The following is a 26,146-nucleotide window of genomic DNA, read 5'->3' on the forward strand; positions in this document are numbered from 1 at the left end:
AGAAGAGAAAGTGGAATGTCATACACTGCCCCAGATGGTAGGGATCTTAAACGTTATGGAATCCAAGTACATCATTTCATAGCAAATAGGGGATCAGAGGGAGGAAATTACTTATCCAGGTTCACCAGGATGATTTGTGGTAGAGTTGGGGTTCAAACCCAGTTATTTTGATTCCTAGTGCAGTGTACTATGCTACCCCTTGCCTCCTCTTCCCCCAAAGGCATGGCACAATACTTTTCTCAAAGTAGACACTTCATAGATGTTTGTGGAATAAATAACCTACTCCTGAAATCAAGCAGGATTGGAGGATTTATTCTGAAACAACATCTTTTGCATATCACAGGTGCCCAGGTTTATGCTGAATTGACTCTCAATTCTCTGCAATTGCAGATTTAAGTGAGAGAAACAACAGCATACGCTTAAATTCCTTTGCTTTGCTCTCCCTCATGTTCTTCCCTCCCCCCCCCCCCACCACATTCCTTCAGGATTCTACAGTCAGCATGATCAAGCCTTGGCATCCTCTGCATCAGCCTTCACTAGACTAGGCACTGTTTTTTACCTAGCAACAGAAGGCATCTTCCTCCCCCTTTCTCCTTGTCTCCGCACCCCCAGCCTCCTGTCTCCTCCTGCCTCTCCCTCCTCACCCTCTCTCCCTTCTCTCCCTTCCTTTTCTCTCTCTCCCTTCTTCTGTCTCCTTCTTCCCCTTTCCAACTTCCCCCATCTCCCCTCCCCCATGTCCAATTCTCTGTCTTTCCACTCTCCTCTTCCCTCTCTTTCTCTCCCCTCTCTTTTTCTTCCCCTTCTCTCCTCACCTCCTCTCTTTTCCTCCCCTTCTCTCCTTACCCACTCTCCTTCCCCCTCTCTCTGTCTTCTCTCTCCTCCCTCCTCCCCCTCTTCTCCCTCTTCCTCCACTCATTCCGAGCCTCTCCCTTTCTCTATCCCTCCTTCTCTCCTCTTTTCCTTTCCTCTTTTTTCCTATCTCTTCCCCCTCTCTACCTCTTTTTTCATTTATCTCTCCCCTTTTCTTTTCCTCCTTCCATTATATCCTCCAGGATATGGCAGGAAATAGAAGAGGCAGAGTTGTCTGGGTTTATATAATATAGCTGCTAATCAACATGTGATCTGGAGCAACTTTTGTCATTGAACATTTTTTTCTCCATCTCTTCCAATTTTCCCAGTTTAAGGAAAGAAGCAAACAAAAAATATGTAACAAAAAATAAAACTCCAAACAGGCTACCCACATTTTTATCTTGGTTGAATTTGTCTTAGTAGAAAAAACAACTCATGGAAGCTCTAGAGATGCATAATTATGACACTGGCTTTATCCTTTAATGAAGGGTGATAGTAGGAGGGTCATGTAACAATTAAATGAACATTTTATTAAGCTGTTTATTTTTATTTATATTAATGTAAGCTATAATAATAGCTGACATTTGTAAAGCACTTTAAAGTGTGAAAAGCACTTTGCAAGTTAAATGCTGTCATTATCCCCACTGAATTGATGTAGAAACTGTGACTCATAGAACTTAAATGACATTTCAGAGAGTCACACAGCTAGTAAGTAACTCAGCTGCGATTTGAGCTCACATCTTTCTGACAAGTCCTGTACACTATGCTCACTCTACACCATGCTACTTCATGCAAAGCATTCACTGAATACTGAAGTACAAAGTATGTACTGAACTACAAAGATGACTTCACTCTAGTAGCTCACAGTTTAGTAGGAGATAGTATAGGAGATGACTGGAATATCTATATCTGTATGTATATCTATAGTCTAAGATAGAATGTGATAAATGCATAGAACCAATATAGCCGATGTATAATTTGAGATTCAAAGAGAGAGCTCACTTTTGACTGGAGATGGGGGATCTGGGAAGTCTTCATGGAGGAGCTGGCATTAGTCCTAGACCTGCTATATAATTTCAATAGCTAGAGAAAGGGTGGTGAGAGTAGGTTATTCTAGACCTTAGAAATAATGTAAGCAAAGATACTCTGTGTGTGTGTGTGTGTGTGTGTGTGTGTGTGTGTGTGTGTGTGAAGAGGTGATGAATTTGGAGAATGAAGAATAAGGAATTTGGCCAAAGCATAATAGTACCTGAAAGTGAAAAAATCTTGAAAGGAAAGTTGACACCTGATTGTAGAGGGATTTAAATGCCAGACTGAAAAATTGACTAAATAATGTGACTAGGGAGCCACTGAAGGTTGTTGGGGAAGAGAGTAACATGACATTTGTGTTTTGTGAAGACATGTTGGCAGTGGTCCATGGTTAAGATGATTGATGTAGGGAGAAGATGGGTTAGACTGTAGACTGACAGTAGTCTAGGCAGGAGGTAATTGGGTCCTGTTCTACTTTGGGAGAGCTAGATAGCAATGGGGGAATAGACTAGGCCAGATGATGATTTCTATTTGACATCCTTGCATTAACTTATTTTTGTTGCAATCTCAAAAGTAAACTCATCTTCTACGAGGAAGAATAAGTTAATATATCCTTTCTACTTTAAGTCTCAATGGTCAACTCCCAGATAATCTTTCCTTCTTGTATTAAAAAAAAATTACTTGCTGCAAATGGGTAAAATCACATCTTTAAAAAAAAACTTCTGTTCTTCCTTTTAAAAATTAGTTTATTCAACAGATGTTTATTAATCACTTGCTCTATGCTCAGCACTATGCTAGGGGATACAAGAGGGACCCTTATATAGTAGCTCCATAAATATCTAAAGTTGTTAGAGAAATGAATTTTCCAGTTAATTGGAGCTGATTCCTTTAGATTCCTCACCCTTTTTAAAGAAAGATTTGATGGGAATCTCTAAAGGACAAATTATGATTTCTTAATCAGAGTATCCCAATTAGGTTTTGCCCTTATCTTGAGGGATCAGTTGTAATTAGGGCCATCTATTGCTTTAGAATACCATGATGCCCTCACAGTCCATGCAAGTAGGTATGTGTCTGGGCTTAAAAGCCACCCTCCACGGTTTCAGGCTGCTTGGCTTTTTTGAGTTCGTGTGCTTGCTTTTTATAGCTTTTTCTGTTTCCTCTGCATCAGGCTCTCTATTGTCACTTCCTACTGTTGGAGTCTGTCTCTAGAAGCTCCCACCTGCTCACTTCCCTTCTCATTTGCTGCTTCCAGTTTTCTGTGTGCTGGGAAATCAGAGACCAAGCCTAGAGTCGTGGGTAAAATATGTGAACATACAGTGATCTCATCAGTTATCGTGGATTGAATTATCCCATTAAATTGATTCCCAAATGAAGTGTCTAGCCCTAAACCTTCTTCTGAGCTCCATTCCTGTTTTGCTAACCAACTGCCTGATGGACAGCTCAACCTGGATTCTCCAATAGCATTAACAATTTTTTTGCCTTTTTAAAAAAAATGTATTTAGTATTTCATTTTTCCCCAGTTGCATGTAAAAACAATTTTTAACATTCATTTTTAAAACTTTGAGTTCCAAATTCTCTCTCTTCCTCCCTCCCAACTCCTCTCCCCCATTGGGAAGGTAAACAATTCGATATAGGTTATACATGTGTAGTCACGCAAAACACTTCCATAATAGTCATGCTGTGAAAGAAAACATTAAAATTCTACATCTAAAAGAAAACATCTAAAATTCTTCTAAACCTACCTATTTTCCACACTTCCCTATTTCTTTTGAGGGTACCACTATCCTTTTAGTCCTCCAGTTTCACAACAATCATCCTTGACTCTGCCCTCTCCTTCATCCTCTATCTTACTTACCTTATTCTTTTTTTAAATTTTATTTTATTTTTAGGCAGTTGGGGTTAAGTGACTTGCCCAGGGTCACACAGCTAATAAGTATGAAGTGTTTGGTCTGAGGCCGGATTTGAACTCAGGTCCTCCTGACAGGGCCAGTGCTCTGTCCACTGCAACACCTACCTGCTCCACTTACCTTATTCTATATCCATTCAGTTGTCAAGTCTTGTAGTTTTCTATTGCCTCAATTATAGTAGCTTCCAAATCCATCTTATATTTGTAAGGCACTTAGCACAGTGCCTGATACATAGTAGGTGCTATTTAAATGCTTATTACTTCCCTCTGTTCTTCTGCTTCTTTTTTCTTTCCTCTTCAAGTTATCCTCCATATACCTAGCAAGTTAACATTCCTAAAATGCAGGTCTGACTGTGTCACATTCCTTGCTCAAAAATTTGCAGTGACTCCTTATTACCACCAGGATAAAATACACGCTTGTCAGCTTTTTGTTTAAATCCCTACACAGTCTGGTTCCCTGAACACTTTTCTGGACTTCTTTCATAGTGTTCTCCTTCACAGGGTCATAGATTTAGAACTAGAAGGAAATTTAAGAGAATATCAGAGGTTATTAACTTTTTTTGTGTCACGGACCCCTTTGGCAGTCTGGTGGAATTTGTGGACCCCTTCTCAGAATAATGTTTTTAAATGCACAAAATAAAATGCATAGAATTATCAAGGAAACAAGTTGCATTGAAGTATAGTTATCAAAATATCCCTTCAAAAAAATTCATGTAACCCAGGTTAAGAACCCCTCCTTCTGATTTGTTCACCTGCTTTTATAGATAAGGAAACTTGAGGCCCAGAGAGGTAGGTCAGGACTTGCCCAAGGCCATACAAATAGTGACAGAAGTGAAATTTGAACCCAGGTTCTCTGGCTCCAAATTCGGTGTTTATTCCACTCTACCCTAGCTACCAGACAGACCTACTAGGTATTCATCTTCCATCCCCATGCTATGCCTGGAAAGCATTCCCTCCTCCTTGCCTCAGAATCCTTATATGCTTTAGCTTGTATGCCAACTTTGACACAAAGCCTTTTCCAGACCCCTCCCCTTCCAGCTTATAATTGATTTCTCCATCTTCAAATTGCCTTTTATTCATTTTTTAAATGTTATATTTTTACATTAACAAGTATTTATTTTCTCTCCCCCTTGCTTCCCCGCCATGGAAAGAAAAAAGAAAATCAAATCCTTTGTAACAAATACGTGTAGCTATAAAGAGCAAATTCCTATGTTGACTGAGTCTTTAAGAATTGTTGTATTCTACATCGAGTCCATCATTTCTCTCATGAAACAGGTATCATGTTTCACCGTTGGTCCTCTGAAATCATGGTTGGCTGTTGAGTCGATCCAAGTTCCTAAGTCTTTCAAAGTTGTATGTCTTGACAATGTTGTCATTATTGGACATATCGTTCTCCTGGTTTTGCTAACTTTGCTTTTGCATCATTTTGTGCAAATCTACTAGGTTTTTCTCTCGTATTCCAGCCATCCTTGAGGGAAAGGGTTTGTTGCATTTTTGTATCCTCTTTGCCTAGGATAGTAGAGGCTCCATAAATATTTGCAGAGTTTAATTTAAGTAAGAGCAACTTAGCTCAAAAACTTGGAGTCACTTCTACACTATGATGAGAAATCAAAGAACTTAGGTGATTGTTTAACCAGTGGACTTTACTGATGAATTTCTCCATTTCTTCAATGATCCCTCTCAACATTTTTTAAAACTGCTCTCCTTGGCCACAGGAAGCTATAGGAAAGGGAGAAAACAAGGAGGTAGAGATCCTTTCTTATCCCATGGTGGGGACAATTCATTTTTAGGTTCCAGGAAGACTCCAGTCCCCTGATATTTCCTCTGCAGGACCTAAATTTGCTGCCTTGAATTCCACTGTTACAGCTCGATTCCTTTTGGGTTTCAATGTGGTTACCTATTAAATATTTTATAGAAGGGATAAGGTTTAATGTGTATCAACCATTGACCCATTGTGAAAATGAGTTTGTGGCTTTCCAGGTTTACCATTAGCTGAGAACAAAATCCTCTGTAAAGAGAGGCTCAGGAGGCAAGTTTTGATGGAGAGAAGGATGGAGAGAGGCAGTCCTGAGCTTGGGTGAGGTATTGGATTTGAGGTTTTTCCACAGCTGAGCAGTAACACAACAATACTCGGCACTGGTACAGGAGGTTGGCAAGAAAGGGGCACCAAGAATCACAACATCTAAAAGTTGGCAGAGACTTTTAGAGATTATTTAGTTCAGTGCGCTCGTATGGAAGAGGAAATTGAGGCCCAGAGAATGGAAGGGGCTTGCTTAAGATCACAAGGCTAATGAGTGGCACAGCTGAAGCTTGAATCCAAGGCTGAAGAGCCCTGAAAGAAGAGAGATTAGAAAATCATTTCTCTTATTTCATGATTACCCTTGGCCCTCATCACCATCTTTTTTTTTTTTTGAAGAATGTGGTTTATGGTATTTTGGACTTAGGGACTTAACACAACTATTCTTCCTCCTCTCTGTACCTCTCTGCTGCCACTCCCCACCCCATCTTAATCCACCAAAAGTCTTGTTTAAAGCTTAGTCGCTATTGGGGAAGGCCTTGATCCCTAGAGGAGTGTCTTTGCCTATTTCTTTCAAGATAAATGAAGTATCAGTGTGTGGTGTGTTGGAGAGACTGTGGGTCTGGGTGTTTGGATTCTAATCTAGGCTATGTCATAACTGTCTGTATGACTTTGCATAAGTCGATTAGTCAGTCTGTGTCATTGTTTCCTCTTTCCTCCCTCTCCCCTGGCCCCAGCCCTCTATGATAAAGGAGCCCATAATTCCAGTGATTTTTCCTTCTAAAATATTAAGTGTAAAATAGGTATGTATCAAAACTGCTTATTAGACAGGGCAGTTATTTAGTATGAAAATAGTCCAAAATGCAAATAAATCTAGGAGTTCATCATTCTGGATATGCCCTCCAATAATGCATTGTGCAGACCAGCCATGCCTGCCTGTCCTCTAGGACAGCACTTCTTAAACTGTGAGTTTAATACCCCCAAATAGGGTCACAGCCCACACTTTAAGAAGTGCTGAAAAGGTCACAAATGAAAAAAGTTTAAGAAGCCCTGCTCTAGGACATCCATTCCTGTCCTCCGATAGAATGTTGCAGTTTGAAAATAGACTGCACAATTTCCCCAACTTCTTTTTATTCCATGGATATTGCGGATTCATTGGATCACCATTTATAAGTTCTGGCCACATAGTTGGAAATGTTAGATGAATCCCAGCTCTAAACATTCTATGATCCTAGTTTCTGTCTCTGTGTCTGCAAAACTGCCATGTAACCAAAAACAGCCCCTCATATTTTCCCCACTAAGGATCTTGTGAGAAGGTGTGTATGTGTGTATGTCTATATGCCTGTATGTGTAGGAGTATGTGTATATCCATACATGTGTATACATACAACATGCACATACCTATGCATATGAATCTGCATATATGTAGCCTCAGGGCGTAGTGAAGTAGCGTGTTTCCTGGATTTGATGTCAAAGTACCTTAGCTCAAATCCAGGTTCTAATGCTTATTCCTTTGCGTGACCTTGGGCAACCTTCCCAGGCCTCAGTTTTCTCATTGGTAAAGTGAGAGGTTTGGCCCACATGACATCTAAGGTCCCTTTCATCCCTAAATTTACCATCCTGCTTTAGTTTTGTTGTTGTTTTTGAGTAAATGGGCTCTGCAAGATGAAGACATGTAAAGAAGTCCCCTATAGAAGCCCATTGTTCTCTGCTGTGCTTGGGCTTCCTTGTATCAGGCAACTTGAATAGCATTAGACTTATTTTAATTAGAAATGTGATCAGTTATCCCAAATGACTGAGAAGGGAGGACTCCACTTGATAGATGAGGAGGTGGAGTGGGGGTTGGAGGGTGGTTTGCTTACTGCCAGGACAGCCTTCTGAGATACAATAATCAGTGAGGCTCTGAAGCATCTGTCATCTCTGATGATTTCAATAATTGCTTCCTTACTCAGTATCTGGAAATGCTGGGCAGCCTCTTGTACCAAACAGATTACTTAGGGAAAATGCAAATCAGCTGGAGAAAGCCTTTTCCAGGGAACCAAAAGCACAGCACCCCCTAAACCTAGCACAGAACAATTTGTCAGTCTGTGCTTCTTCTGCAGAGTCATGTTGGGGGGAGGGTGTGTGTGTGTGTGTGTGTGTGTGTGTGTGTGTTTTATGTATTCAGTCTGGTATGGTCTGGCTGTTCTCCCAGATCAGGTAGTGAGCCAGGCTTGTAACATACTGTCCATCAGAATGATATATGTGTGCCCAGACTCCAGACTGAAGTGCCCAGGGCCAGCTCCCAGTACTCTCTTCTCTTCTTAATATAGTCTTAACTGATTTAATAACCTGTTTGAGATAAGGTTTTTTTATTTTTGGTAGGGGAGGAGAAGAGGAGAGTGTCATTTTGAGTATTCACGCCTCCTTTCAACTTTAATGCTGCAGCTTTTCTGACCCAGCCTTTTCATTTAGAAATGAGGTGCTAAATTACACCCAGTGGAACAAGGTGCCCTCCCTGCTCAGGTCCTTCAGCATTAGGCCCTTTGGATCTAATTTTCCCATTGGGGCACTCGGCAAGGGGAACTGCCATCCTGCACAATGGAGGCTTGGGGGCTTTCATCCTCAGTGTTACGTGGTGGTGGTGGTCAATGCAGAGAGACTAGGCATGAGCTTATGGGGAAAAGAAATGAGCAAGGAAAGGAAATTTGGCCATAAGTAGAAACTGGAAGATTTGTAGGACGATGTAATGAAAAGTAAGACTTTTTTCTTTTCTTAACATAAGGTGATGCTGAGCTTGTTAATTACAAAATCAGTAAGCCCCCCTCCTTCCCCTCACCCCACAAACCTTTAAAGAAAAGATGAATGAGGGAATTACACATCTCAGAAAAGTTCGTCTGCCTTTCAGCCCCTTTCAGTCTTTAGACAGGCTGAAGTACCTTTCCCTCCAAAGGGGAGAGGATTTGAAAGATGTGACTTGTTAGCAAGTTGGAGCTTCTGTTTTTGCTTTTGGAATCCTACCTCAGGCAAACCTCCAGGTATTTATTGGAATTTTAGGATCTGTAGATAAAAATGACCAGATATGGCAAAACTTTTAAAAAGATGATGAGGATGGTGATTACAATAACCAGTAAACATTTATTAAGTGCCTGTGGTGTGACAAGAGCTATGCTTTGTTCAGTCCTTTCAGTCCTGTCTAATTCTTTGTGACCCTGTTTGGGCTTTTCTTGGCAAAGATACTGGAGCAGTTTGCCATTTCCTTCTCCAGCTCATTTTACAAATGAGAAAACTGAGGCCACCAGGGCTAAATGAGCTGCCCAGGGTCACACAGCTAGTAAGTGTCTGAGGCCAGATTTGAACTCAAGTCTTCCTGACTCCAGGCCCAGCACTCTATCTACCATGCCACCTAGCTGCCTCGGGACTGTGCAAGGCCAAGACAAAAACCAGAGTCCCTGCTCTTATGGAGTTTTCATTCTATGATGCTGACAGCATATGTACATATAAACCTGTATAAAGTGTATAAAAAATAAATGCTAGATAACCTTGGGAGGGAGGTTACTAACACCTTGGGGAAGGGGGTCAGGAAAAGTTTCATGTAAAAGATGGTATTTGAACTGAGATGTTAAATAACTAGGTATTCTCAGTAAGGTAGAGGTAAAGAAGGAATATATTCTAGGCATGGGGAACAGCTACCCCAAAGGGACAGAGACCAGGTAAAGATCATTTACCAGAGAGGTCCATAGATATTTGTCTTGATACAGGGATGCCTTTTGTTAGCTAGCTACCATGTATCCAACCCAACCCCTTTATTAGATAGAAGAGGAAACTAAGGCTAAGAAGAGAGAAGAGACTTACCTAAGCTCACATAGCTAATTAGCAGCAGAACAAAACATGAATCAAGTGAGGAAGTAGTGCTGGTGGTTTCTTGTAGTCATTTTTTTTTCTAGATCCCAAATAATATTCCATTTTAGGGAGAACAGCTGGGCTTTGTTCTTTTAACTTTCACACTACCCTATTCAGAAAGTCATCTCTTCAGTTGACAATTTCGATGCTTAACTCTTTCTAGGCTTTTCCATGTCAGGGGGTTTCTGTCTGTAAAGTGGCATGAAATCTCACCCAGTCGTGAGACATGATATCTTTCCTCTCATAACTTCTAAGTAGCTGAGACCTTGGAAACTGGCTTCTAAGACTCTTAAATCAAGGCTGCTATAGGCAACGTGAACGTTCTGTGGACCTAATACTGTCACTTTAGTTGGCTAGAGGATAGGGTGGGTTACTAAGCAAGTTCATGAGCCTGATTCTGTGACACAAACAGCACATTATTTACCCAAGGGGCACTGCTGAGAAGTTCCCTTCCATGACCAGAGGGTAAGCACAGACTGAGAAAGCAGCACTTTTAAGGTCTCTGTAGAACTGACAAGAGAGAACAGGCTTAGAGAGTAACTTGCCCTAAGCCATTATGATCCATCTAGTAAATGGTAAAATTGGAATTTAGACCCTGGTTGCCTGGTTCAGATGTCTCTGGAATTTTGAGAAGACCATAGTTGGGGGTGAGGGGAGGTAGGTGGTATATCCATTTAAAGCTGCATGGTAGTAAGTGGGTTGTCCTCTGCAAGAATATTATAACACCATAACTAGACTTGGGATTGGCAATAAATAGTGATAGTGTTAATGTAGTTTTGAAGTCAAGGAGCTTTGTAATAATAATCATGGTCAAAGTATACAGCTCTTTAATGTTTGCAAAGCACTTTAACATGTATGTCATCGGATCCTCACAATGTGGGTATGTGATGTTGTTATCCCCATTTTACAGATGAGGAAACTGAGGCTCAGGGAGATTAAGTGACTTGCCCAGGGTCACACAGCCAAGTAAATGTCAGAAGAAGGATTTGAACTTAAGTCTTCTTGATTCCAAGCCTAGCACTGTTTTGCCTGCTAGCTGCCATAATCTTGATGGTAACACTCTGAAATGGAGAAAAAATCAATTGAGAGTAATAAAAATAGTAGTAGGGAACCAAAGACAATAGTGACAATCTATTAAAGTTATCCATAATAAGGGTTAGAAAGGTTGGGAAATTCCCAGGAGGCTCTGAATGTCTGAGAAATTGGTGGTGGTGATGGCATATAGAAGAGGATCCATGCCCTAGAAGCCCTGTTTTTCTGGGCAGTGCTCTCCAAAGCCTCATATATATCCCAAATGGCTCATACAGAATCTGGCACTTGGTTATTGTTTAGTCATGTCCAACTCTTTGTGACCCTGTTTGGGGTTTTCTTGGCTAAGATACTAGAGTCGTTTGTCATTTACTTCTCCAATTTATTTTACAGATGAAAAAACCAAGGTAGACAGGGCTAAGTGACTTGCCCAGGGTCACACAGCTAATAAATTTCTGAGGCCAGATTAACAAATACTTATTCACTGATTGATTTCTATTGTAGAGATGGTAGGTAACATGGATCTGGTCATGATCTTGTTGTATATAACTGCAAATCTCACTACTGCAAATCACTCCTTGTCCTGGGACTCAATTACTCCATATGTTAAAGTGGGATTGGATTACATGCTATCTAAGATCCCTTCTTAACTCCAAAGTGCTGAGGTACTTTGTTGACTGATAGACTGACCCTATATTGACTCAATACAAATAATGATAATAGACATAGATAGCAGATAATATCAGTATGATTAGTGATAGTAACTATATACAAATAAGTACACAAATTTTCGATGTTAGACTTCAAGATTTGGAGAAAGTGGGAAAGTTTATTCAGTAGGATGTTCTCTATACATGTCTATAAAAGAATTAACTAAAGGGCAGAAAGCTCTCTCCTCCCTGCCCCCTCCCCCAACTGGTTTCCTGTTTCTTCCATTTAGCATTTAAGGCCCTCCATGATCTGACCCCATCCTACCTCTTTCCAGCTGTATCTGCCACTGTTCAACTCCATGTGCTCATCCCTGAGCATGCCCCTCACTTTTCTGCACCGTCCCCCCTGCCTTTATTCATGCTGTTCCTTCCACCTTGAATACCCTCTTCCTCTGTTGCTGCCTTTTGAAATCCTCTCCAGACCAACCACTACCTTGTCCCTGAAGCCTTCCCTGGTTTTCTCCCACTCCCCGCCCCAAGTCACCTTTCTTTTCTTTGTGATCACAAAGTACTTTGTTCATCTCCCATAGTGATAGTATGTCCTTCCATGTATATAGTCATTTGTCATATGTCTGGCCTCCTCTCCTATATGATAAGCTTCTTGAGGACAGAGACCATGTCTTACTCATCTCTGTGTCTTCCCCACGGTGCCCTATATGTAGTGAGTGCTCAATAAATGTTTGACTGCCTCTTTACTGATTCATTTCAACCCTGTCTGTTGTAGATCTTTGGTCCTTTAAAAACTCAGAGGTGGTGGGAGTCAGTCCTCTATTCTGGTCTTTTCTGTTACTATCTAACACCTTCTTGGGTTTTTGTTCCTTCTTTCCCCACCTTTTCTTTCAGCTTATATTCCTTACCACCACTCCTGCTCAGCCCAAGCAGCTGACTTCTGAACAGGATGCCATGAATCTCTTTGGCACGTATCTCCATTTTGACTCTGCCACTGGCCACTGGCTTACCTGTGACAAGTGTCCAGCTGGAACCTTTGTGTCTGAGCACTGTACCAACACTACCCTGCGGGTATGCAGCCGCTGTCCCCCTGGAACTTTTACCAGGCATGAGAATGGCATCCAGAAATGCCATAACTGTAGTCAACCTTGCCAACAGCCAATGGTTGAGAAATTACCCTGTACTGCCTTGACTGACCGGGAATGCGCTTGCCCACCTGGCACATTTCAGTCTAATGGTACCTGTGTCCCCCACACGGTTTGTCCCGTGGGTTGGGGTGTACGGAAGAAAGGGACGGAGACTGAAGACGTGCGGTGCAAGCAGTGCCCTTCGGGTACCTTTTCTGATGTGCCTTCTAGTGTGAGGAAATGCAAAACTTACACCAACTGCCTGAGCCAGAACCTGATGGTGGTAAAGCTGGGGACAAAGGAGACAGACAACGTCTGTGGCCCGCTCCCGACTTACCCAGGCACGCTTCCGTCTTTCCCTGACACAGCCATCTTTGCCAGCCCTGAGCAGGTGGAATACCATGAAGTTCCTTCTCCCACTTACATTCCCAAAGGTAACTGCACCGTGACCTTGCTAAATGTGGGTTAGCAGGATGGGTCTGAGCATCAGGGATTTCTGGATAAAGTTGGACTGGCCCCCAAAGTGGTTTCTGTCTAATTCACTAGCCCTCCTGGTGAGGGTACTTGGTATGTACCCCAAACTCTTAACTTCCTTGTAAAGGTAGAGAACTATTCTTCACAATTATAAAAGTTGGCTTCTCTTGAGCCATCCATATAAAAGAGTGAGCCAGATTTTAAAAAGTATGTCCACAGATCTCATTTCAGTCATAACATTCAGGGTTACCTTCTAATAAACCTTTCATTGTGGCTGTTTATGGGAGCAAATTGAACTTAGGATCATAGTCTCATCAATTTAGAACTGAAGGGGATCTTGAAGGCCATTCTATTTCAGTCCCTTCATTTTACAGATATAGAAACTGAGGGGCATACAAGTAAAATGACTTTCCCAGGGCTATACAGCTAGTATGTGTCAGAGGCAGGATTTGAACACAGGTCTTCCTGGCTTCAAGTCCAGCCTTCTGTCCATCTCTTTTTTTTCCTGTACCTCAGTCATGCTCAACTATACACCTAATCATGGGAACTTTACCCCTTTCTGTTAAGTGCTAATAGACTTCAAAATTTCTCCCATAAGGGTATTATCTTGAAGTAGCTTCCACTCTAGTTTTATAAATCCTGACAATATAGCAAAGGTTAAGGCACTAAGAAATGTGGGGACTATGGGAGAGAGAGGAAAAGGGAACACAGGGGCTGAAGTACATCTGTGACCTCCGGTTAGAAATGAGAGAGGCAAGTAAGTCATGCAAGTGATGGGAAAGTCAGAAATCTTGGCAGTAAAGCAAACTGATGTGTCCTATTTGATTAACATAGAGTAACTTAACATGTCGTATGTGAAACGTATTATGTCTTCTGCTCAGGATTTTAATTTTTTTTTTTAAACTTAATCCTCAAGCATCTATCCTACAACAAGTGACTACATTGGAGTTGTGCCTTGATGTCTTTCAAAATTCTAGTAGGTAAAATAGGTATCATGGAGCTCTTTAGAACTATCCAAAATTGAGCAAACATTTTCAAATATGCTCTACAGATAGTTTTTTTTTAAAATTCCAATCAATTCAACTCAACAAATATTTATTAAAGCTGCTAGGAGAGGTTGTGCCCCAAATATCTTAACCCTACTCTCGGGTGCTGCCAAGCAGCGATGATGGTAGAGTCCAAAAGAAGAGAAGCAATACCCAACAGAACGAATAAGCCCCGACTTTGGACAATTCCATAAATAGCCAAGAGTTGATTGTAGAAAAAAAAATCTTAAGCAAAGGTTTGAAGAGTGGAAGAGAGTCAGAGGAGAAGTTTTCTGTGTTTAATATCACCTGTGGCATAACTACCCTCATTGTCTTGGTTAGGAAATTGGTTTGGCTCTGCTTTTCATCTCAGAGCTGAGATGCTGTGGTGATTGTCCTCCTCCAGCTCATTTTACAGATGAGGAAACTGAGGCAAAAAGGGTTAAGTGATTTGCCCAGGGTCTCACAGCTAGTTAATGTCTGAGGTCAGATTTGAACTCAGGAAGGCTGAGTTTTCCTGATTTCCACAGGCAGTACTCTATCCACCATACCACCTAGCCACCTAGCTGGCCAGCAAATTGTTTATGAAACTACAGAACATACCTACATAGAATCAGTGCTGAAAGGGAGCTCAGGTCCTATATATTAATCCTGATTTGAAGCCTGAATCCCTTCTTTAATGCCCTTAAGAAGTAGTCATCTAGTTTCTATTTGAAGATCTCTGGCAATGGGCAATTCACTAGTTTTCAGGGTTGCCCATTCCAGTTCCTTGTTGCTGGAGATAGAGCTGTTACTCATTTAGCCTTTTTGAAATATTTCATCCAATTAATCTGAGAGGTGACGTAGAGTAGAAAGAGCTCTAGGAGGTGGAGTCAGAGAGCTCAGGTTCCAATCCCAGCTCTTCTATTTAACTATCTGTGTGACCTTGGGAAAGTCATTTCATTTCTCTGGGCCACCTTATCTTTAAAGTGAGGTGTTTGGACTAAGTGGCTTCTGAGGTCCTTTTGGGCTCTAATGCTATGATCTTCTTCTGCCACATTAAGTCATGGCCAGACCTTCCTGCTTCTCCTTTTCAACTTAGTTTAAATACAACGTGTGACTGCATGGGGGTGCAACCAGACTGTGTTTCCTTATTTATTCGTACTCACTCCCCTCCCCAATCCCCCCAGTCTCTGTGGCAGTGATAGTTTAATTGTAAAGTCTTTTCTTGCCTCTCCCCAAAGCCCAGCTAATGAGGCATTTGGTTCAAATTCAATCATCTTTCCTTCTATCTGGGCCAAGCTGGGTGGGGGGCAGGAGAGAGGAGAGCAGAAAAGTCTTTCTGTCCTCCTCTCTCTCTCCCATGCCTTCTCACCCCTTCTCTATCTTCCTTTCTTTCTGTTTCTCTCCATCTCTCTCTTCCTGTTTCTCTTCCTCTCTGTCTCTCTCTTCTTCTTGGCTGTCTGCCTGTCTATTTCTCGATCTCCCTTTGTTTCCCTTCCCTTCTCTTCCATCCTTCTCTCTTTTGACATCTATGTGAACACATCCATATGCGTTTGTATAAATATGTATATGCCAGATTGCTTTCCTTTATTGCAGGTATGAACTCGACGGGATCCAACTCTTCTGCTTCTGCCAGACCAAAGGTACATAGCAGCAGCCAGGAATTGGCAGCCCCCAAAAATGCCACCTCGGTCAAGGAGAGGGGAGGTGTGAATAAGACCTTCCCAAACCTCCAGGTTGTGAACCACCAGCAAAGTCACCACCATCGGCATATCCAGTCGGTCCCAAAGCCGCTGCCCCCCCATGGAGGCCGCGGGAGGGGAGCGGTCCAGTACGCCCATCAAGGCCCCCAAAAGGGGGTCCCCCAGGCAGAACCTGCACAAACATTTTGATATCAATGAGCACTTGCCTTGGATGATCGTCCTCTTCCTCCTGCTGGTGCTCGTGGTGATTGTGGTGTGCAGCATTCGGAAGAGCTCGAGGACTCTAAAGAAAGGCCCCCGGCAGGATCCCAGTGCCATTGTGGAGAAGGCTGGCCTGAAGAAATCCTTAACCCCCACGCAGACCAGGGAGAAGTGGGTGTACTACTGCAATGGGCATGGTGAGTCCTCTCCATCTCTTTCTGGGTCCTTCCAAGGTTCTAGAGGGCTTTGAAGAAAGGGAAATGGGGGCGCTTGGGGTTATGTTCTTCAGGTATGTCTTTGGACATGCTGTCAGGGCCAGTTGTACTTTGTGAAAATGGTAAACACACCGCCTTAGCTGTATTAAAACAGAGGCTGTCTCATCTCACCCAAACTTCACTTCTTACAATTGATGATACTGAGTCCAAAGAAGTTACTTTAGAATAAATACAAAGCAGAGTAGGAGAACTCTCAGAGAGCATTTCCCGAGCAGGAATCCCCTCTAAAATACATGCTCATCCAGGCACTACTTGAAGACCTTGAGTGACGAGGAACTCAGTACCTTATAAGACAGTCCATTCCACTTTTGATTATATTCAATTTTAGAGAGTTATGTATCCTTTGGATCAGTCACATAATTAGTGACAGACTGGTCTTCTGATTCCTATTCCAGTGTCCTTTCTGAATTGAGTAAGGGGATGGGGAACCCCACTTCTACAACTCTTTAGTTCTATCAGAAACTGGGACATTAGTAGTTGGTCTAGTAGCCAATCCTGGTATATGTGGAACTGATTGAAGTTGGGTCTTTTGGATCTGAATTTCTAAGCCTAAGATTTGGATTATTTACTATAGGTACCCATTACCTTCTTCTCTACCTTCTAAAAATGCATGAACAGAAGTGAAAGTTCCCTTGCCTAGTTGGACTTTTTTGTTTGTTTGTTTGTTTTGCTTTGTTTTAGGCAATTGGGGTTAAGTGACTTGCCCAAGGTCACATAGCTAGTAAGTGTCAAGTGTTTGGTCTGAGGCCGCATTTGAACTCAAGTCCTCCTGACTTCAGGGCCAGTGCTCTGTCCACTGCACCATTTAGCTGCCCCTTAGTTGGACTTTTAAATACACAAAGCCTATCTACTTTGTGTTTATCTGATTGAGTATTGAAAGTCCAGAGAGGGGTTCAAATCCTTGATGTGCTATGTATTATTTTTATGACCTTGGGCAAGTCACTTATGGGATGGCATTAAGTGAGCTCTAAGGTCCCTTCCTGTTCTACCAGTCGTTCTGCAGAATGTTCTCCTACAACAGAATCCTAGAATGTTAAAACTTGAAGGTCTTTAGAAGTTGTAGGATTACAGATCTAGAGCTGAAGGGGCATTTGAAGTCATTTGGCCCAACCCCTTTATTTTATCAATGAGAAATCTGAAGCCCAAGGAGAGAGGGTAAGAGTCATTAGGGGGCACAGTGGATAGAGTGTTGGGCTTGCAATCAGGTAAGACTTCAGTTTAATTCCTGGCTCATATGCTTTGTTGTGTAACCCTGGGCAGGTCACCCAATCTCTCAGCTTCAGTTTCCTTATCTATAACATAGGGATAATGGGAGCACCTACCTCAGAATTATCGGGAGACTCAAATGAGATAACATATGAAAAGTGCTCTGCAAACTTTAAAGTGTATATAAATGGTGTAAGATATTGGTCTATGCCCAATTTCTGACATATTGCTTTCTAGTTTTCCAAACAATTTTTACCAAATAGCAGATTCTTATTCCAAAATCTTAAGTGTTTACACTTGTCAAATACAAGATTATTATATTTATTTGCTGCTGTAAATTGTATCTCTACTCTGTTCCATTGATCTACCTTTCTATTTTTCAGCCAGCACCAGATAGTTTTGATAATTACTGCCTTATAGTTTAATAAGAGCAATTGTTTTAAGAATAACTTTGAGCAAAGAAGTCATTCTGGCTATTATAAATACCCACACTAACTATAAAAGACATATGAAGAAAGACACTATCTGCATCCAGGGAAAGAACTAATAAATAAATATACATAACAAATTACATATAAAATAATTTTTCACATATATACACACACACATATATATATATGTACACACACAGGTATATATATATATATATATATATATATATATATACATATACATATATATATTTATATTTATATCATACATACACACACCTATTTGTGTCTAATGGTAGCCATCTCTAGGGTGGTGGGGAGAAAGAAGAAAAAAAAGGGGGGGGAAGTAATTTACATGATAACTTTATTATATATTTAAAAGGAAAACAAGTTATACATAATAGATTTACAGTTTCATGTGCAAAAATATTAATCAAGTGTATATAAATGTAAGCTAGCATTAAGAGACCTGTCTGAGGTTGCTTACTGCTTTAGTGACAAGGTCAGAACAAAGCTTTGGATCTCTTGACCTACTCCAGCCCAGTGTTAGCACCAGGTAACCTAGAAACCTTTGGTCTCATCTGAGAGAAATCACACCCAAGAGTCTGGAATAAGATGTCACAACCAGTGAGTAATCAGCTTTCTAGGACCTTGCTCATTTCTTTAGCTTCCTGGTATCTAGAACTGGAAAGGTTCTTAGAGGTCACCTAGTCCAGATCTCTCATTTTACAGCTGAGGAAACTGAGGTCCAAAGAGGTTGAGTGATTTGCCTTAGGTCACATAGGTATAAGTAGCTTAGCAGGGAGTCAAACTCGCTTGCTGAGGCTCAAAGATCAGCCCTTTTCCCACTGTACCACATTACCTTCTACGTGAAGATTTCAGTTTTCTCGTCCGAGAAACAACTGAACTACCCGTCTGGATCCCAGGACCCCTTTAAGAGGAAAGGTTAGCTTGTCCAGAGGTAGGGTAGGTCTCAATAGTGTTTCCTTTTGCTTGTTTCTTTTCTAAGCTGGGCTGAGAGGCAGATGAAAGTCTGGCCCAGGCACATTGGCTCCTGGCCCACTGCAGACCAGATGACTGTATACCTGAGTCAGGGAATCTCTCACCTGGAAATCTGGCCTGGCTGGATGGTTTTGATTGTCCTCCAATAGCCCCAGTTGCACACATTGTATCCTGCCCTGACTCATTGGTCTAAAGTCCTTGTCCACCCCCTCAGTGTTTCGATGGGGAAGTAAATTTTGAAGGTGCTTTTAGAATCTGCCAGTATTATCATCTTGAGTTACTTGAGTTACTCTAGAACCACTATTACCTCTTAGAAGTTGTGTTTACCCGAGTTCAAATCTGTCTTCAGATCTGACACTTACTAGCTGTGTGACCCTGGGCAAGTCACTTAACCCCAATTGCCTTAAAAAAAAATGGGGCAGCTAGGTGGTGCAGTGGATAGAGCACTGGCCCTGGATTCAGGAGGACCTGAGTTCAAATGCGGCCTCAGACACATAGCACTTACTAGCTGTGTGACCTTGGGCAAGTCACTTAATCCCATTGCCCAACCAAAAAACAAAAACAAAAACAAAAAAAGTTGTGTTTAACAGATCTGATACTATTAATGTTCTTTTGGTCTCTCTCCCTTTCAAGGTTCTCTCAAACAGTTGTCAGATCCCTGAAGAATACAGTAAGTTTTATAGCTAAAACTTAGTTCAGCACCAAGAAAATAATTTAATCTAATAATGATCCCACACATTGTTATCATACTTTATGCAGTAAGTGTACAAAACCTTTTGATGTTCACTGCCTCATTTGTTCCTCTGTTGAGGTAATCAGTTAATAAATCAATAAACATTTGTTAGGGACTTACTATGTGCCAGTCATTGTGCTAAGCACTGGTGATACAAAAAGAAGCAAATAGTTCCAACCCCCAAGCAGCTTACGATCTAATGGTATATTAGTAGTTGGCTTAGTGGAGTACATTAGTTACAATATACTAATGGAACTGTACTATGTAACGATACATATTTCTGGAGAAGGAAATGGCAAAGCACTCTAGTATCTTTGCCAAGAAAATATTATAGATAGTACTGGCATCCTATGGTCCACAGAGTCATAAAGAGTCAGACGTAACTGAATGTACAACAGCAACAATGTAACTGTGAAGTAGGTATGGCAAATAGTAGTATTCCCATTTTGCAGATGTGGAGACTAAGACTCAGAAATTAAGGGACTTGCTTGTAATTACGCAGCTAAATAAGAAACAGAACCCAAATCCTTTGATTTGAAGTCCACTTTTAGAAACCCACATAACTCAAGCAATTGGAAACAACTGCCTCTGTGCTTTTAAAATGATATTCATTGCTGGGCAGGTGGGAATCTTAGCTGCTGGGGAGGCTGAGGCTGGCTGGCATATCTCTTGAGTTTCAAAAGTTCTGAACTGAAGTGACCTACACTAATGATGTGTTTGCACTGAGTATAACATCCCTGGGATTAGGGAATGGATCAGGGATGCCTCGCCTAGGAAGTGATGAACTAGCCCAGGTCAGAAATGGAGCAAGTCAAAGCTCCCTTGCTGTTCTGTGGTGGGATCAAGCATGTGAATAGCCCCTCTGTTTGCAGCCTGTGAGAGACAGAGAGACCAAGTCTTTACAAACAAAAAACAACCAACCAGCCACAAAAACCCAACCCCAACCCTAAAAAACAAAACAAAACACCCCACTATCCCCAACAGTAATATGTATTGTTTGGAATTTGAAGGGGAAGGACCAAATTAGCCAAAGCACGATTCAGAATTGTGTGAATCTAGCTTTTTAGCAATCTTCTCTATGTGCTAATAATTAAGTCACATTGGCTTATTTGATGCCATCATTTCTTCAAATAGTTTATTAACGTCTTCCTTCCAGTATCCAATATTAGTTCTTTTGTACTTGTAGATTCTTCTAAAGATGTTTGTTTGTTTTCCAACTTCCCAATTTCCAGGGAGAAACAGAGAAAATCCTGTTGCAGAGATCTCTTCTCTGTGATGGCACTTTCACGTCAGAGACTGGCTGAAGTGACAAGAGCTAATTGATCTGATTGTAACATAACAATCCTGTTTAATAAGAGCCTTTTTCTTTCTAGCCCTCTGACAAAGGAACCCCGTTGTGAGGCAGCAATGATACAATAGAAAGAATCCATGATAAGTTGTTGGGACATAACTATTCTAGTCCAGGCTCTATCATTAAGTAGGTGGGAGAACTTGGGCAAATTATTGTTCCAGACTGGACTTCATTTTCTTCCTTTGTTAAAAAAAAAAAAGACAGTTGAGTTGTACCTTGAAGTTCTCTTCTAGCTCCCAAACATTTTTATTTGGCGAGGAGGTCTTTTTTTGCTGAGCTGTTCTTTTGGTATTTCAAAGATCGGTTAAACTTGAATCCATCTCACCCCTTCCTTTCCATCTTAAACATGCCAATTACCTAACCCTAGTTTAATCCTAATGATGAACTACTTAGTCACTCATCATCAATAAAGATCCTGGAAAAAAGAAGGAGTCAGGGGTATTTGGTGTGACACTGATTTCCTTCCCCTACACAGGTCAAAGTATTCTGTCTACTTCTTCATAATTAAGAAGCAAGACTAGTCCTGAACACTAGGAAAGTAGCAAACACGTTCAATGTAATGAAATTCCATTTCAAGAAAACAGTTTGAAGGTTCTCCTCAGATTTGTTGAAATTCAACAAATGGGTTCCAGAGACTACAGGGTAAATATTCCTGCCCTCAGGGAGCTTGTAGTCTATAGTAGGGATAAGCACCTTGCAGAAATCAATATAAAAGAAATAAAGGCATGTAAAAGATACAAATATGGCATTTTCAACACAATTATCTGTAGTAGTAAGAATAATAATAGCAATAATAATAACTTGCTAACATTTATATAGCATTTTCTATGTGCCAGGCATGATGCTAAGTGTTTTACAATTATTATCTCATTTGATCCTCAAAATAATCCTGGGAGGTGAGTATTATTATTATCCCTATTTTACAGAGGAAAAAAAAACTGAGACAGACAGTGGTTAAGTGACTTAACCAAGGTCACACAGCTAGTAGGTATCTTAGGCCGGATTGAATTCAGGTCTTCTTGACTTCAGGCCTACTGATATTATAGATGTATACATATAGAATACATGCATTACATATATACACACACACATACATATATGTACATGCATATATACATGTGTATGTTGTATTTGGATGTGGAACAGAGCCTCTGACCCCTGCTGGCTATGTGGCTTTGGACAAGTCTCTATCTTCATTCTGGGAGGAAGAAGCAAGGGAAAAAAGGACTCATGGCATCTTGGCCATTTGATAGGAACATGTAAGCAGATGGTATAAATAATAACTTGCATTTTATAGGACATTTAACTTTACAATAAGCGACCCTTAACAGTCTGCTTAGTAAGTAGCTCAAGTGATGTTATTCTGATTTCATAGACAAGAAAGCTGAACCTCTTCAGAAAAGTTTAGTAACTTCCCCAAAGCTGTGTGGCTGTTAGGTGTCAGAGAGTAGGATTTGAACCCAGGTCTTGTGATCCCAAATAAATCCAAGCCTCTTACCACTGTCTTCATGTGTAAAGAGAGAAACAGCTCAGCAGTTTTTAGGGAAACCATACACTCTCAATTTGGAAAGAGGCACAAATTCAACCCAGTGGTAAGGAGGAAGTTATTTTACGACCTATCTTGGCACTATTTCCTCTTTCTTATTTATTGGCTTCTGTCTTGCTCTGTTGGTCATTCAGAAATCATTCCCTAGTAACTGGGCTGAGGATATGAAGGTAAGGAGCGGGAAGTTTTCAGGCTTAGCACCCTTATCCCCCACTCTACTTTGACTTCAAAAAGTGTCTGAATTTAGCTACGTATTTTATGGAGGGAAGCACTTGGTTATCTCTGCTAGGCACATGGTAAGCGTGCAATATAGGCTTTTTCATTCATTCATTCATTTAATTCATTCATTCATTCATTCATTTAATTCATACATTCATTCGTGTACCTAAGAAGGCTTCTTCTGGAAAGCAAAGCTTCTAACTTTCCTGGACATTTCCCAATCAATTTATATGTGGTGTTTCTTTTCTTTTTTTTTTTTTTGGCTGGGCAATGGGGTTAAGTGACTTGCCCAGGGTCACACAGCTAGTAAGTGTTATGTGTCTGAGGGCCGGATTTGAACTCAGAATCTCCTGAATCCAGGGCTGGTGCTCTATCCACTGATCCACCTCGCTGCCCCCATAAGTGGCGTTTCAAAAAGGGTTGTTGAATTTCTTGTGTTGGGAGCCACCTTGGGGGAGACTTAGGAGAGAAATGAAGAAAAGAGAGAATGAGAAATGGGGAAAGGACTGAGACTTATTTTGCTAAATCTGTATAGAGCTGCAGATTGTCATTTTATTTAGTCTCTGGAGTTTCTGGTCAAGAATCAGGGTCAGATGACAGGGATAGTGAAAGATATCTTTTCCTATGTCCCCCCCTCCAAATGTTTAGGTTTTTAAGGGCAGCAAATTATGCTCTTCATGGTACGCAGGTATTTATGTTGTGATAAATCAAATTACATGTACTAAAGAGAGCCCAGAAAGTCTGTTGGGCAGTAACATATCTGGGGTACCTGGCGATTCCAAATGTTTCCCATGTTGCACCTTTCCATTGTCCCAGTTCTGGATTTAAGTGCCTCAAGACTCAGGGACCACTGGATGATAGATACAGAGCTAGAAGGGACCCCAGAGACCATCAATCCAACTGTCATTTTACAGATGAGTAAACTGAGGCCCAAGGTCATTTAGTGGCAGAAATCACCTTTGAACCTAGATCTTCAGATTGCAGACCTAAAATGATTCCTATGAATTGGTTGCCATGCAATGTCATTTTACTAATTCTCATTGTGAATTTGCCATGAAATAAATTCATTTCAATAAGACTCCAATTTTAGAAAAATTAAGGTAAATAGGAATCTCATTTCCAAGGATGTCTCAAATGGGAATCTCATTCCCTTTTTTTTTTTCTTTTATACTATATAACTCCCTGGGTTAAAATATTGTCTGGGTATACTGATACAGTTGCTATGCAGGCCATGTAGAGAATTGTATTCAATTGGCCTGGGTTTGTGAAGACATCTGTTGGAGAGTTGGTACCTCCCTGTGCAAGCTGGAAATAGGGCAGGAAAAGCGTTACCTTTTATAGAATCATGTGTTGTAATGACATTCGCTTGAATGGCAAGCCCAGAATGCCTGATAACCACTTTGATTGTCTAATTCACTTTGTTTTGGGGCATTTGATTATATATTGCTGCACAGTGACTTTCATTATACAATGAACTGCAGTAAATTCCATTGCAGGCACTGAACTGCAGTGATAGAGAAGAGTTTTCCCAACCAATAAAATCGTAGATCTAGTCTCCCAAAAAGTGCTTGTTAGATTAGGTTGGTTTAAATCAGTGGTGTCAAACTCAAGGAATAATGGGTACATAAAGGATTCCAGGAGCTGCACATTGACTTTGTTTTAAAATGCTATGTTAACTATTTTATTGTATTTTATTTGTCAAATATTTCCCAATTATATTTTAAACTGGCTTTGGTGGTACTCAATTGTTTGAAATGTTATCTAAATCCTGGCTTAAAAGAAAGAGCCAGTGTTTTCTACCACAGCCCTAGCACAGTACTATACAAATCATAGGTGTTTAATCAGTACTTAGAATTATAGGATTTAAGGCTCAAGGGGACCTTAACAATCATCTAATCAAGACACTTTTATTTTGCAAGTGAACAAAACTGACTCAGTTTAATGACTTACCTGAGGTCAAACTAGTACCAGGTAGAATAAATTAATTTATTTAAATGATCCCCGAGAGAGATTTCCTTCCCCCCTCCCCTCCCATGCAAATTTGCTTTATTAATCCAAAATAGGAGAAGAGGAAAGATTTTTATGTCAGCTTCCTAAAGCAAACTCATGATAACATTGCTGTTAATGATGATCCAAAGCAGGCTAGCTTATAAACTACTGATCTCTCTTTTGGGGCCCTGCAAATTATAAAAGATGGTCAAGGGTAGATCTCTGTTAGTAAAAGGTGCTAATGAGATCAACAGAGATTGTAAGAAGGTGAATAGACTGGCCTACAGTCTCCAGAGGTAGCTATCTGTTGTCGATGTTGAGTTGTTTTTCAGTCATGTTAGACTCTGTTTGGCCCCATTTGGGGTTTTCTTGGCAAAGACCCTGGAGTGGTTTGCCATTTCCTTCTCCAGTTCATCTTACAGATGAGGAAACTGAGGCAAATGGGCTTATGAGATTTACCCAAGGTCACACAGCTAATAAGTGTCTGAGGTCAAATTTGAACTCAGGTCTTCCTGAATCCAGGCCCTGTGCTCTGTCCACTGCACCACTTAGCTGCCCTCTACATATATTCAACTGTCTGCATTTCTTATACCTCTATGAACATTTCTTAAACCTATAACACCTATCATCAAAATTAATCTGCTTCACATTACTGAAAGGCCTCTAACCAGCAGACCTGATAAATCTCAAAACTTTCCTTGATAGATCTTGAAAACAGCTGCCTCTACTATATCTCTTCTCTGTTCCTTCTCTGGAGGAAGCAAGCATCTCCATTGGGAAGCACGAGTGTAATCACAGGAATGCTTTCCTGCTATTGGGATGTATTCAGATACCTCTAACTCCTGAGAGGTTAAAAAAAAATGAGATAAGAGACATTTCTCCTTTTTGTTAAAGTCAAGCTGTTTTTTTCTTCAGCACCACTCCCTGCCATTCTCATAGAGATATCATGAGGATAGAGCTAAATTATTCTGAGCTCAGCTCAAAAAATCAAGTAATTATTGATTGTCTAATGCCATTTTGGAGAATGGAAGTGGTGGTAGAGATAGAGGAGAGGTGTATTGGTTTCAAGTGAAAATCTTGATCCAGATTTGAGATCCATGTTTGGGACTCAAAAGTTAAGTCATATCTTTATTTCACCAGTCTGATATGTGTACTCAAGAGTTCAGAACATGGCTAAATCTCTAACATGGGTCAGCCATCTTGCAAAATCTGGACCTTGGAACCCTCTATATGGGACTAAATCCCACATTGCCATTAGGATAAATCACTGAGTGCTTGTTCTGCTGATGGAGAATGGGGACTACTAACCTTGTATCTCTGTATGGATTGCACGCTGAGCTAGCTGCCTATTCCTCCTAATCTAGTAAAGTAAATAGATTTAGCCTTTACTTTTGCTGAAATACTCTTTAACCTTAATGCATTCTGATTATTGCTCATTAGGGTGAACGTTACCCTCCTGGGATAAAGGGCCTTTTCAGTTTTATGCTTATTACTGGTCACTGGCACCTAAA

The 26,146-nt window shown here is 40.8% G+C and overlaps 1 protein-coding gene across 1 annotated transcript in view; it reads left to right on the forward strand.

Annotated features, from left to right (window-relative positions):
- TNFRSF21 (TNF receptor superfamily member 21) overlaps positions 1 to 26,146 on the forward strand; it is a 109,693-nt gene that overhangs the window by 17,660 nt on the left and 65,887 nt on the right. The window contains 3 exon segments of the mRNA XM_020993937.2: positions 12,266 to 12,932; positions 15,576 to 15,763; positions 15,765 to 16,080. Coding sequence (XP_020849596.1) covers positions 12,266 to 12,932; positions 15,576 to 15,763; positions 15,765 to 16,080 — 1,171 coding nt within the window.

The sequence above is a fragment of the Phascolarctos cinereus genome, unplaced genomic scaffold (assembly GCF_003287225.1).
Source record: "Phascolarctos cinereus isolate Bilbo 61053 unplaced genomic scaffold, phaCin_HiC Scaffold_5;HRSCAF=322, whole genome shotgun sequence".
In the NCBI taxonomy this organism is placed as follows: domain Eukaryota; kingdom Metazoa; phylum Chordata; class Mammalia; order Diprotodontia; family Phascolarctidae; genus Phascolarctos; species Phascolarctos cinereus.